The sequence below is a fragment of the Triticum urartu genome, chromosome 5A (genome assembly GCF_056163025.1).
Source record: "Triticum urartu cultivar PI428250 chromosome 5A, HENAU_Tu73, whole genome shotgun sequence".
NCBI classification, from domain to species: domain Eukaryota; kingdom Viridiplantae; phylum Streptophyta; class Magnoliopsida; order Poales; family Poaceae; genus Triticum; species Triticum urartu.
In genome coordinates, this window is record NC_141877.1 from 241,543,238 (window position 1) to 241,555,936 (window position 12,699).

The 12,699-nt window shown below is 45.5% G+C and overlaps 1 protein-coding gene across 1 annotated transcript; it reads right to left on the reverse strand.

Annotated features, from left to right (window-relative positions):
* Window positions 1-6,746: 6,746 nt before the first annotated feature.
* On the reverse strand, window positions 6,747-7,897 carry LOC147970927 (uncharacterized). The gene is made up of 2 exons (XM_087523728.1): window positions 6,944-7,897; window positions 6,747-6,791 (listed from the first exon to the last, which is right to left on the reverse strand). Exons 1-2 carry the CDS (start codon window positions 7,895-7,897, stop codon window positions 6,747-6,749), a joined length of 999 nt encoding a protein of 332 aa, XP_087379854.1.
* Window positions 7,898-12,699: the final 4,802 nt, after the last annotated feature.

Below are 12,699 nucleotides of genomic sequence, written 5' to 3' on the forward strand. Positions count from 1 at the left end.
TGGTGGATATATGGTTGTGGTATATGGCAGCGGTGGTGGTATATGGTAGCGGTGGTGGTATATGGATAGAGATTGGTGGTGGTATATGGATACGGATTGGTAGTGGTATATGGATATGGATTCAGAGCGGTGGCGGATAAGCAAAAGTGGTAGACGGGCGATGATGTTGGTGCGGCGGCGGCGTGACAACTTATGACCAGAACTCGAAACTCTAAAAGACTAGACTCTAAGACCAGCAACTTGACACGACGATGCAAGCGCAAATTCAACAAAGCAAAAACCCTAAAAAGATTATGCAAAGGCTCAGATTGGTTCGGATATGATGAACTAACCCTAATTTTTTTTGTGTGGCTTTTTTTCGTGGACTGTAGGTATGAAGAACAGACTCGATCTAATCTACGAAAAACTGTAAAAATCTCACCGAGCAACCTGGAAATCTGATACCACTTGATAGAGGCTAAGGTGTCCCGATGTTTCGATGAGATGGTGGCTATCGTTTTCTGTGGGAGTCGACCTTGACGATCCGACTACGAACGTGCGAGACGTCGCGCCTTGGCAATCGCTAAACCAACTTCCGAGGGTTATTGATCACGCCGGAGCACGATCAACCTGACCACGAGGGTCTGTTTCCTGCGAGCAAACGAAGAACAAGCAAGAAACTGAGATTGCAATCGGGATATTGCGAATATAAGATGAAAGCTTTATTGATCAAGGTGGGGTTCTGTGACGTCTTGGTCTGGTCGTTGGACACAAACGAAGTACGCGAAGTTGCAGCTATGGCGAACTTTTAATCTAAACAAAACCCAAAGTCTAAACGACGCCCTAAGGGCTGTATATATGGAGGAAGAGGGGGGAATTTCGTGGCCCTTGAGGGTGGGGTCCGAAACCAACCCTAACTCTTGTTTCCCCACACATACGGACTCTAAAAATAGCCTATACTTAAGTATTTCGAAATTACATGGGCCTGGCCCATTAATAAGGTGACGCAGCACCTAGAATAGCCTATGGACGAATATTATGAAGTGGCATCTTGTATATTTCGTCCAAGGCTTCATGCACTCCTTATGGCGGCTTCAAAGTCCTGAAATCATCACTTGTAACTCCGTTCTTGATCCCCTTGCGCATGCCATCAACTCCATGCGTGTTCTTGCTCCAATGTTCATCCTTTTCCAAGCTAGGCCCTTCATTTGTAAGCAAAACAAATGTATCCAATTTAGGCAGCATCATAATCTCATTAACATTAGAATCATTACCAAGAAACGAAAGTACCTGGTAATTTAATTGGCGTGCGCGAGCTCTAGTAATTGGTCCAGTATATGTAACAGTAGGGGCTGTGGGTGTAACAATGGTATTGATGTCCTCATCATCTTGCCATGTCTAGCTTGCATTTTGTGTATTCTTGATGGGTGTATGCTTAGCTTGTCATGACTTGCACCGTAGTGAGTGCATCGAGCTCGTAAACATGCCTACTTGAGTTATATTTCAGCATGTGCCAGTTTTCACTAAGTCTGAGAACTGATTATGTTTTTGATATGTTCACATGCTTGCAATAGTATTTTGTGATCCCTTTTGGCTCAAGGTCACTAAGGGACTTTTGTTAAGCTCTTTGAGTAGCTCCATGCCATGCTTTACCTTGCCATGTTCAGGTCCTGTAGCATGTAGTTTATTGCTCCGAAGAGTGCTACCTGATCTGAAATTCCTGACAAGTGTTAATTTCACTAAGTCTGAAATCTGTTTACCATATGCATTTTTGCCATGCTTGTTTGAACCTGTTAATGGATGAATTGGCCGTAGCTCAGTGCTAGACTTTTGTTAAGCATCTTGAATGCATCCCTTCCATGTATTTAGTTGCCATGTTTGAGTGCTGTAGCATGTTCATCTCTTTGCATTTAGATGGTTACTTGCTGTAAATCGCAGACCGGTGTCATATTTGAATCGCTTGCCATTTCCAAACCGTAACTCCGATTCCGGCAATCTTTATATTGTTTTCAAGCGATTTCATCTCATCTTTCCAGTGGCACACTTGGATTTCCATGTTGAGGCCAGTTTCATGCTTTCCCTTGTCAAATCTTGCATATGCATCCCGCATCGCATCCCGCATAGCATATCATCATTGCATCATATTGTTTGAGATCTTGCACGTGGTTGATTATGTCCTTGTTGCTTGTTTGTCTTGTTTGGGTAGAGCCGGGAGACGAGTTCGCTAACGAGGATTCCGGCGTTTTTTATATCGTTTTCAAGCGATTTCATCTCACCTTTCCAGTGGCACACTTGGATTTCCAAGTTGAGGCCAGGTTAAATCATTCCTTGTCAAATCATGCATATGCATCGCATACCGCATCCCGCATATCATACCATGTTCATGTGTTGGTTGTTTACTATGTTGTGTGCTTCTTTCCGGTGTTTGCTTCTTCGGGTTGGTTCCGATAACGTCGCGTTTGTGAGGACCCGTTCGTCTACGTCTGTTTGTCTTGTTCATGGACTCGTTCTTCTTCCTTGCGGGATCTCAGGCAAGATGACCATACCCTCGAAATCACTTCTATCTTTGCTTGCTAGTTGCTCGCTCTTTTGCTATGCCTATGCTGCGATACCTACCACTTGCTTATCATGCCTCCCATATTATTGAACCAAGCCTCTAACCCACCTTGTCCTAGCAAACCGTTGATTGGCTATGTTACCGCTTTGCTCAGCCCCTCTTATAGCGTTGTTAGTTGCAGGTGAAGTTTGAAGTTTGTTCCTTGTTGGAACATGGAGATGTTGTTCCTTGTTTGGAACATGTTTACTTGTTGGGATATCACAATATATCTTGTTTAATTAATGCATCTATATACTTGGTAAAGGGTGGAAGGCTCGGCCTTATGCCTGGTGTTTTGTTCCACTCTTGCCGCCCTAGTTTCCGTCATATCGGTGTTATGTTCCCGGATTTTGCGTTCCTTACGCGGTTGGGTAATAATGGGAACCCCTTGACAGTTCGCCTTGAATAAAACTCCTCCAGCAATGCCCAACCTTGGTTTTACCATTTGCACTAACAACCTACCACCTTCCCTTGGGTTCTGCAGACTCAAGGGTCATCTTTATTCTAACCCCCCCGGGCCAGTGCTCCTCTGAGTGTTGGTCCGACCGAGCAGACTGCGGGGCCACCTCGGGGAAACCTGAGGTTTGGTTTTACTCGTAGGATGTCTCATCTGAGTGTGCCCTGAGAACGAGATATGTGCAGCTCCTATCGGGATTTGTCGGCACATTCGGGCGGTGTTGCTGGATTTGTTTTACCCTGTCGAAATGTCATGTTGTATCGGGATACCGAGTCTGATCGGAACGTCTCGGGAGGAGGTCTATTCCTTCGTTGACCGTGAGGTTTTCTGATGGGCTAAGTTGGGACACCCCTGCAGGGATTGAACTTTCGAAAGCCGTGCCCGCGGTTATGGGCAGATGGGAATTTGTTAACGTCCGGTTGTAGAAAACCTGAAGTCGACCTTAATTAAAATGAATCAACTGCGTGTGTAACTGTGATGGTCTCTTTCCGGCGGTGTCCCGGAAGTGAACACGGTTGTTGGAGTTATGCTTGACGTAGGTTGTTTAGGATCACTTCTTGATCATACTTTTATCGACCGTGCTTTGCCTTCTCTTCTTGCTCTCATTTGCGTACGTTAGCCACCATATATGCTAGTCGCTTGCTGCAGCTCCACCTCATACCTTTACCTTACCCATAAGCTTCAATAGTCTTGATCGCGAGGGTGCGAGATTGCTGAGTCCCCGTGGCTCATAGATACTTCCAAAACCAGTTTGCAGGTGCCGATGAGTCCGCGCAGTTGGTGCAACCCAGCTCAGGAGGAGCTCGATGAAGATCTTGTCCTTTGTGTCGTTTCATTCTAGTTGATCAGTAGTGGAGCCCAGTTGGGGTCGATCGGGGACCTTTGTCGCATTTGGGGTTCTTCTTTTATTTTGGTTCCATAGTCGGACCTTGATTGTATTTGGATGATGTAATGCTTTATTCATGTAATTGTGTGAAGTGGTGATTGTAAGCCAACTATGTATCTTTTCCTTATGTATTACATGGGTTGTGTGAAGATTACCTCACTTGCGACATTGCTTTCAATGCGGTTATGCCTCTAAGTCGTGCTTTGACACGTGGGAGATATAGCCGCATCGAGGGCGTTACATTGCCTCAACCCATAAATGGATCTCTTGAGCTTGCATACTTTACTAGTGCTAGTCGGATCGAAAAAACCCTCGGGCTGTATCATATACACGTCCTCGGTTAAATTTCCATGAAGGAAAGCCGTCTTGACATCCATCTGCCATATCTCGTAATCGAAATATGCAACTATAGCTAGTACGATCCTTACCGACTTCAGCTTCGCTACCAGCGAGTAAGTCTCGTCGTAGTCAATTCCTTGAACTTGTCCATAACCTTTAGCGACAAGCCGAGCTTTGTGGATTTGAACATTTCCATCCACATCGGTTTTCTTCTTAAAGACCCATTTGCAGCCAATGGCCTTTACGCCAGGTGGCGGATCAACAAAGTCCCAGACTTGATTTTCATCCATGGACTTCAACTCAGATCTCATGGCCTCCAGCCATGCCTCGGAATCTGGGCTCACCATCGCTTTCGCATACGTGGCTGGCTCGTCACTTTCTAGCAATAATACATCACGCACTCTGCGCAATCTTCCGACCTCCGTGGTTCCGGTGCCGCTTCCACTACGGGTTCCATGACTGACTCCGGTATGATCTCATCACCAACCGAGCCGTCCCCGAGTGGTCCTCGAATTTCTTCGAGTTGGGCTGTCCTCCCACTAGCCTCCCGACTGAGAAACTCTTTCTCAAGGAAAACCCCGTTCCGAGCAATGAACACTTCATTCTCTTCCCGGTTGTAGAAGCTATATCCCAAGGTTTCCCTCGGATATCCCATGAATATGCATTTATCCGACTTGGGTGTAAGCTTGTCTGACATAAGTTTCTTGACAAATGCTTCACAACCCCAAATCTTTAGAAAAGACAAATTGGTACTCTTCACGGTCCACATCTCATGTGGTGTCTTGTCTACGGATTTTGATGGTACCCTGTTAAGTGTGAAAGCTGCAATTTCTAGAGCGTATCCCCAGAATGACAAGGGTAAATCCGACTTGCCCATCATAGATTGAACCATGTCCAATAAGGTATGATTCCTCCGTTCTGATACACCATTTCTCTGTGGCGTACCCGGAGGTGTGAGCTGAGGTACTATACCTCTACTTTTCAAATGATCATCAAACTCCTGGCTCATGTACTCACCTCCATGATCAGATCGTAGAAGTTTTATAGTCTTGCCGAGCTGATTCTCAACCTCGTTTTGAAACTCTTTGAACTTTTCAAAAGTCTCTGACTTGTGCCTCATCAAATAGATATATCCATATCTACTCAAGTCATCGGTAAAAGTCACGAAGTACTGATAGCCACCTCTGGCAGCTGTGCTCATTGGTCCACACACATCAGTGTTGATAGAGGCGAAGGTGTCCCGATGTTTCGATGAGATAGATATCATTTTCTGTGGGAGTCGACTTTGATGATCCGACTACGAACGTGCGAAGACGTTGCACCTTAGCAATCGCTAAACTAACTTCCGAGGGTTATTGACCATGCCAGAGCATGATCAACCTTACCACGAGGGTCTACTTCCTACGAGCAAACGAAGAACAAGCAATAAACTGAGATTGCAATCTGGATATTGTGAATTAAAGAGGAAAGCTTTATTAATGAAGGTGGGGTTCTATGACTTCTTGGTCTGGTCGTTGGACACAAACGAAGTACGCAAAGTTGCAGCTATGGCGAACTTTTAATCTAAACAAAACCTAAAGTCTAAACGACGCCCTAAGGGCTGTATATATGGAGGAAGAGGGGGGAATTTCGTGGCCCTTGGAGGAGGGGTCTGAAACCAACCCTAACTCTTGTTTCCCCACACATACGGACTCTAAAAACAGCCTATACTTAAGTATTTCGAAAATACATGGGCCTGGCCCAATAATAAGGTGACACAACACCTAGAATAGCCTCTAGACGAAATTTATAAAGTGGCATCTTGTATATTTCGTCCAAGGTTTCATGCACTCCTTATGGTGGCTTCAAAGTCCTGAAATCATCAGTTGTAACTCCGTTCTTGATCCCCTTGCGCATGCCATCATCTCCATGCTTGAACTTGCTCCAAGGTTCATCTTTCTTGTCCAAGCTAGGCCCTTCATTTTGTTAGCAAAATAAATATATCCAATTTAGACAACATCATATTCTCATGAACATTAGAATCGTTACCAAGAAACAAAAGTACTTGATAATTCAATTGGCGTGCGTGAGCTCTAGTAATTGGTCCGGTATGTATAGCAGCAGGGGCTGTGGGTGTAACAATGGAATTGATGTCCTCATCAACTTTGTATCAGTTCCAACAGCTCGGATGCCCTCTCACAACTCTTTGCGAAAGGAGACTTAGTCATCTTGCCAAGCAAGCAAGATTCGCATGTCTCGAACGACCCAAAGTCAGTCGAAGTTAGGAGTCCGTCATCATGGAGCTTCTTCATGCGTTTCAGACTAATGTGTCCAAGCCGGCAATGCCAGAAGTATGTCGGATTTATCTCATTAGGCTTGTGCTCTTAACATTCATGTTATAGACCAGTTCCTGTTCTAGATTCAATATAAATAACCCATCAACAATGGGTGCATAGTTGTGGAACATACCATTCAAATAAATCGAACAACCAGTGTCCTTTAAATTGAACTCATAACCCGGACTCATCAAGCATGAGGCAGAAATAATGTTCCGACTAAGTGCAGGAATGTAATAACAATTATTCAATTCCAAAATAAATCCAGAAGGAAGTTGGAGCTGCATCGTGCCGACCTCCAACGCAACAACTCTTGCTTTGTTGTCGACCCTCATGTCAATCTCCCCTTGTGCCACACACCTAGCTCTTACCAGCCCCTGCATCGAGTTGCAAATGTGAAAAACCGATCCGGTATCAAATTCCCAAGAGCTGCTAGGTATGTCAACAAGGTAAATGTCTATAACATATGCAACAAGTGTTCCTTTGCCTGAAGCAGCACTCTCGGCCTTCTTGCCATGCTCTGCAAGCCACTTGCTACAATTCCTCTTCCAGTGAACAGTTTCCTTGCAATGATAGCAAATGGTCTTTGAGTCCGGTCCAGACTTCGGCGCAGCGGCGGAGGTTACCGTCTCCGTGCCCTTTGCCTTAGCCTTTTTCTTGGACCAACTCTTCTTAAACTTAGCTGATTTCTGCACCATCAACACTTGATGCGTGCCTTTCTTAATATCCTGCTCTGCCACTTTGAGCATCCCATGCAATTCAGTGAGCTTCTTATCCATGCCATGCATATGATAGTTCGAGATGAACGTCCCATAGCTGGGCGGAAGAGAACCCAGAACTGCATCAGTAGCCAGCTCATCCAAGAGCGGGAAGCCCAACCGATCCAAATCTTGCACATATCCGATCATATTGATCACATGCGGGCTCAGTGGATCACCTTCCTTCAGCTTACAATCCATCAAGGATCGCCATACGTTGAACCTCTCGATCCTAGCCTGCACCTGAAACATGCTCTTGAGACTCTCGATCATATCGAAAGCCCCAACGTCTTCGAAATGCTGCTGCAAATCGGGCTCCATACAAGCCAGCATTAGGCAGCTGATCTCGTTTGATTCATCAACAAGTTTCTGGTAGGCATTCTTGGTTGTGGTACTAGCATTATCGGCAGGTTCCTCTAGAAGCGGATCCTCTAGAACATGTTCCTTTTTATCATGCTTGAGAACAATTCTCAAATTTCTATACCAGGTGGTAAAGTTTGTTCCATTCAGTTTATCCTTTTCCAGAATTGATTTCAATGCAAAGTTGGGTTGAGCAGGTGGTGCCATTGATCTACAACAGAAAAATATGCACTCACTAAGCATTGTGTTATGTAGAGTAATTCTAGCCTTAAACAGAAATACTCCCACTGAAGTCAGCATCCCTCCGCAAACTCCCAGTGGTTCATGATCCGACTAGCACATGCGACTAGTGAGCTTTAGCATCACTACTAGACAACATGTCTATCTGGTAAGCAACTCCTTGCTAATCGTATCTCTATACGACTCCTGTCGGTCGGGTAGGTATCCTATACCCTGGCTCCTGACCTCTTTTGCCACAAGGCCCAAAACCGTTTTGATAGCCTTGTCAAGTTAACCTAATGCAGTGCATGTCCGTGTCCGACACGAACCCTTCAGTTCAAGGACACCTAGCAGCACCCCAATTTTATGAGCCCACTACTAGACGTACTTGACGTGCGAAGGTGCAACATCGGGAATGGCAATTTACATGATATTCATGAGGGATCTTTCTACCATTCTAACATGCATAGAAACAAAGAAGCATAACAATCAGAAGTAAAACATATATTGTGAAATAGTATGGCTCCTTCATGGATGTCCTTCTATTTCGGCTCCGACTCCGATGAGCATCTAGGAACTCCATCTTGTTTGTCACGCCGGGACGCCAAGCCACCAACCTAATCTCTATTATCCAAATACTACAACTAGTAATGAATTTTACATAGAGTCATAAGTCGACACGCAGGTCGTTATACAATAAAATGACAACACTTAGGCTCCTGTCGGCTGACAAACATGACACGCAGGCCATGTATAATTTACACACATGCATCACATACACATGAGCCATACTATTCACATCAAACCCGCAAAACAAAGTTACGCATAGAATCGCATTCTACCGGTTTGAGTGATCGTGTACGAAATACAAGGCGCTACGCACACGGCGGTCCCATCTGAACTCCGATCATGCCGAATTTTCCGATCTGACCGATCTTACCGATCATCGCGAGCCCGATTCGGATTTACATTTCACTGTTAAACCCGATGGCGGATACCGACCGGTAGGGGTAGGTTGTGTCACGACCTCATAGATTCCGATCATCAGAAAACATAGCCACATCGATCCCCATGTGCAGTTGATCTCATCAACCGTGCACACAGCCAATCTTATCAACGACAATAGATCTCATCTATCGCCTCCACATATCTAATATGCATACGATCTGAATCAAAATCCTATACCAGAGGCTCTAATACCACTGTTGGGTTCTACGGTAGGGTGCGTCGAGTGCAAATTAAAATTTTCCTACGCGCAGAACAACCAAGAACATGCTACGGGAGATGGATCACCGTTCGTTACCGCTAGACGCGCAGTGTCGTGCAGTGGAAGAAGAGTTGGGGCAGCGTGTCCACGTGGATCGTGATAGAGGCAAAGGTGTCCCGATGTTTCGATGAGATGGTGGCTATCGTTTTCTGTGGGAGTCGACCTTGACGATCCGACTACGAACGTGCGAGACGTCGCGCCTTAGCAATCGCTAAACCAACTTCCGAGGGGTTATTGACCACGCCGGAGCACGATCAACCTGACCACGAGGGCCTGTTTCCTGCGAGCAAACGAAGAACAAGCAAGAAATTGAGATTGCAATCTGGATATTGCGAATATAAGATGAAAGCTTTATTGATCAAGGTGGGGTTCTGTGACGTCTTGGTCTGGTCGTTGGACACAAACGAAGTACGCGAAGTTGCAGCTATGGCGAACTTTTAATCTAAACAAAACCCAAAGTCTAAACGACGCCCTAAGGGCTGTATATATGGAGGAAGAGAGGGGAATTTCGTGTCCCTTGAGGGTGGGGTCTGAAACCAACCCTAACTCTTGTTTCCCCACACATACGGACTCTAAAAATAGCCTATACTTAAGTATTTCGAAATTACATGGGCCTGGCCCATTAATAAGGTGACGCAGCACCTAGAATAGCCTATGGACGAATATTATGAAGTGGCATCTTGTATATTTCGTCCATGGCTTCATGCACTCCTTATGGCGGCTTCAAAGTCCTGAAATCATCACTTGTAACTCCGTTCTTGATCCCCTTGCGCATGCCATCAACTTCATGCGTGTTCTTGCTCCGATGTTCATCCTTCTCCAAGCTAGGCCCTTCATTTGAAAGCAAAACAAATGTATCCAATTTAGGCAGCATCATAATCTCATGAACATTAGAATCATTACCAAGAAACGAAAGTACCTGGTAATTTAATTGGCGTGCGCGAGCTCTAGTAATTGGTCCAGTATATGTAATAGTAGGGGCTGTGGGTGTAACAATGGTATTGATGTCCTCATCAGATCGTCTCCTCCTCGTCTGATCTCCCTCGTACAGACGGTAGTCGGCTCCCACGTACAGGTTCGCCAGAGCGGCGCAAGTGCACCGCCTCTAACGGTATCCGCGTGTGCAGGAGGAACACCGTGCGACGGACTGCTAGGTCCGATCACACAACAGGCGACGAGTGGAGGTGTCTATTCGCAACACATGCAAACCCTAGCGACAGCGCCGACGCGATCAATCACATGAGTGTGCAGCACCTCCACTTTATATAGGCGTCCGTCGCAGGCTCAACACTTGGGCCTTGCACGGACCCTAAAGCCCATAAGTCTACTCGGCCACAATCCGAATACAGCTCGGATCACACCCGACCAGTGTTCTTGGATCCGACCTCGTAGGTTCCTTCCCTTAAGCGCGTGACCCCTTAGGTTCAAGCCGGCTTGGTCGCAGTTCGGATCACCTCCGAACTACACAGTTCGTAGCGGACTCTAGCAAGGCATGCCGAACACCAAACAGACTATGAAGCTGGTTAGGCGAACCTATACATCATACTTCCATTCCTTTTGCCACACGATATATGTTGTCGGGCTCAAGGCGAGTTTGTCATCCTTGTGCTAGCCCGACCTCTTTCTCGTTCCAGTGATGCCGACCACAAATCAGATTATCTCATAACCCTTGTCGCATGGCTATGCTTATCCTGGTCGGATCACACAAGGGGCCCAGAGTATATCTCTCCTGATTGGAGGGGCAAATCCCATCTTGCTCGACCATATCTCGCAACATGGGTCTGGACAAGCCCGAAACCTACCTTTGTAACTACCCAATCATGGAGTAGCGTTTGGTTGGCCCAAAGCAAGTCTGTTACCATCGCGAGTACATGCGCCAGCTCAGGTCTTAGGACCTAGAACGTATGTTGTACTAGAGACTCACAGATGACATATCGTTGCGTCTCATAGTTGGGTCTATCCGACTCGAACCTTATCTCGACTCGGATCCGACTACGTCGAATCCGACCAGATCCTTCCTGGTCCATATTATCTGGTTAGCATCCAATGCTCCATGGCTAGTGAGACCAAGCCATCGACCGTGTCATATGCTAGTTTAGTTGGCTGCGTGTCCACACAGCCCTTTCGACTAGGGACCTTTTAGGATAGTCATCATACAATGCATAGTCCCATAAACAAGTCACGTACTTGCTGATACACATCATTGATAATGTCCAAGGACTATCTTTTGATGCACATGGGAGAAGTGTCAAGTAGTATACCATCCTCGAAGGGGTCAAATGAGCACATGTAAAGGACCTTTGTGTATGTGAAGTAGATGTCGCACGTGTCACTCGCCGAACGGACTCTTGGTATGGTGATGTCCATAGGATGCTCCGCATCATCTCCCCTCCCCTGGGAAAGATCCGACCTCAGATCAAAAACCAAATCACCGTGGGAAAGAGATGACTTCGCTGTGTAGAATTGGACGTTCACCAAGTAGTCATCATCTTCAAGCTTGAAGTGGGCACTCTCCAATGTCGAATCTTCTAGTGATTCCTTCAAAATGAGCAAGGACAACAAACACTTGGAAAAATAAATGTGGTTAGCGTTAGTGCAAAACCAAGCATTCAAGAGGTGATTCACCAAGCAAGTGTCATCATCATGTAAGCACATAAATTGAGCACAAGCAAAGATATCATGGGGACAAGTGTGTGAATGTGAGGTAGTGATGAAAATTTGTGTGACAAGAGAAGAAGCATCTACCTCAAGTTCATAGCAAACATGGGCAAAGCGCTCAATGAAAGGTCTATGGTAGGCATAGGAATCATTCACAACACCAAAGGAAATGAAGTGTCTAAACACATGGGTCAAGTGCAAGACAATCCAAGCATAACATGCATAGGGTGTAGTGAAGATAGTGTGGCACTCAACACAATAGAAAGAGAAATTGTTCATCATGTGTGAGGCAATCAAGGCAAGCATGTAGCAATCAATGGGACATGGCATATGTGAAGAAACGATATTGTTGCAACCAAACATGTGAGAGGAGCAAGTAATCCAAGAATTGGATGCAACACACAAGGCATATATATCATGATGCATGGAATGGTGAAAATGACAAGTCGAAGCAAGATCTCTAAAAAGTGTGCAATCAAGTGATCCAAGTCTCAAGGTGCAAGCAACACAAGTAGTATGATCCACAATATTCATGCTCATGGTTTTGGGATTCTCAAAAAAAGAATGATATCACCTTGAAAGCATGTCCTTGTGCGTCCTTCACAATGCCGAAGCACAAGCAAGTATGATGTAGAAGTGTTGTGGTAGAAGGTGGCTCGCTCTCAAGAGCTCGGATTGTCAACTCACGTGACATGGAAGTCGAGACGAAGTCCAAGTATCCTACACATGCACACAACAAAACAAAGAACATATGCGCATGGTAGATAAACAGATCATCCATCTTGATGGTTCTCCGCTCTTGCACATAACCATTAGTAGCACAAGTGCATGAATAATATGATGCAACAATGGCTATATTCATGGT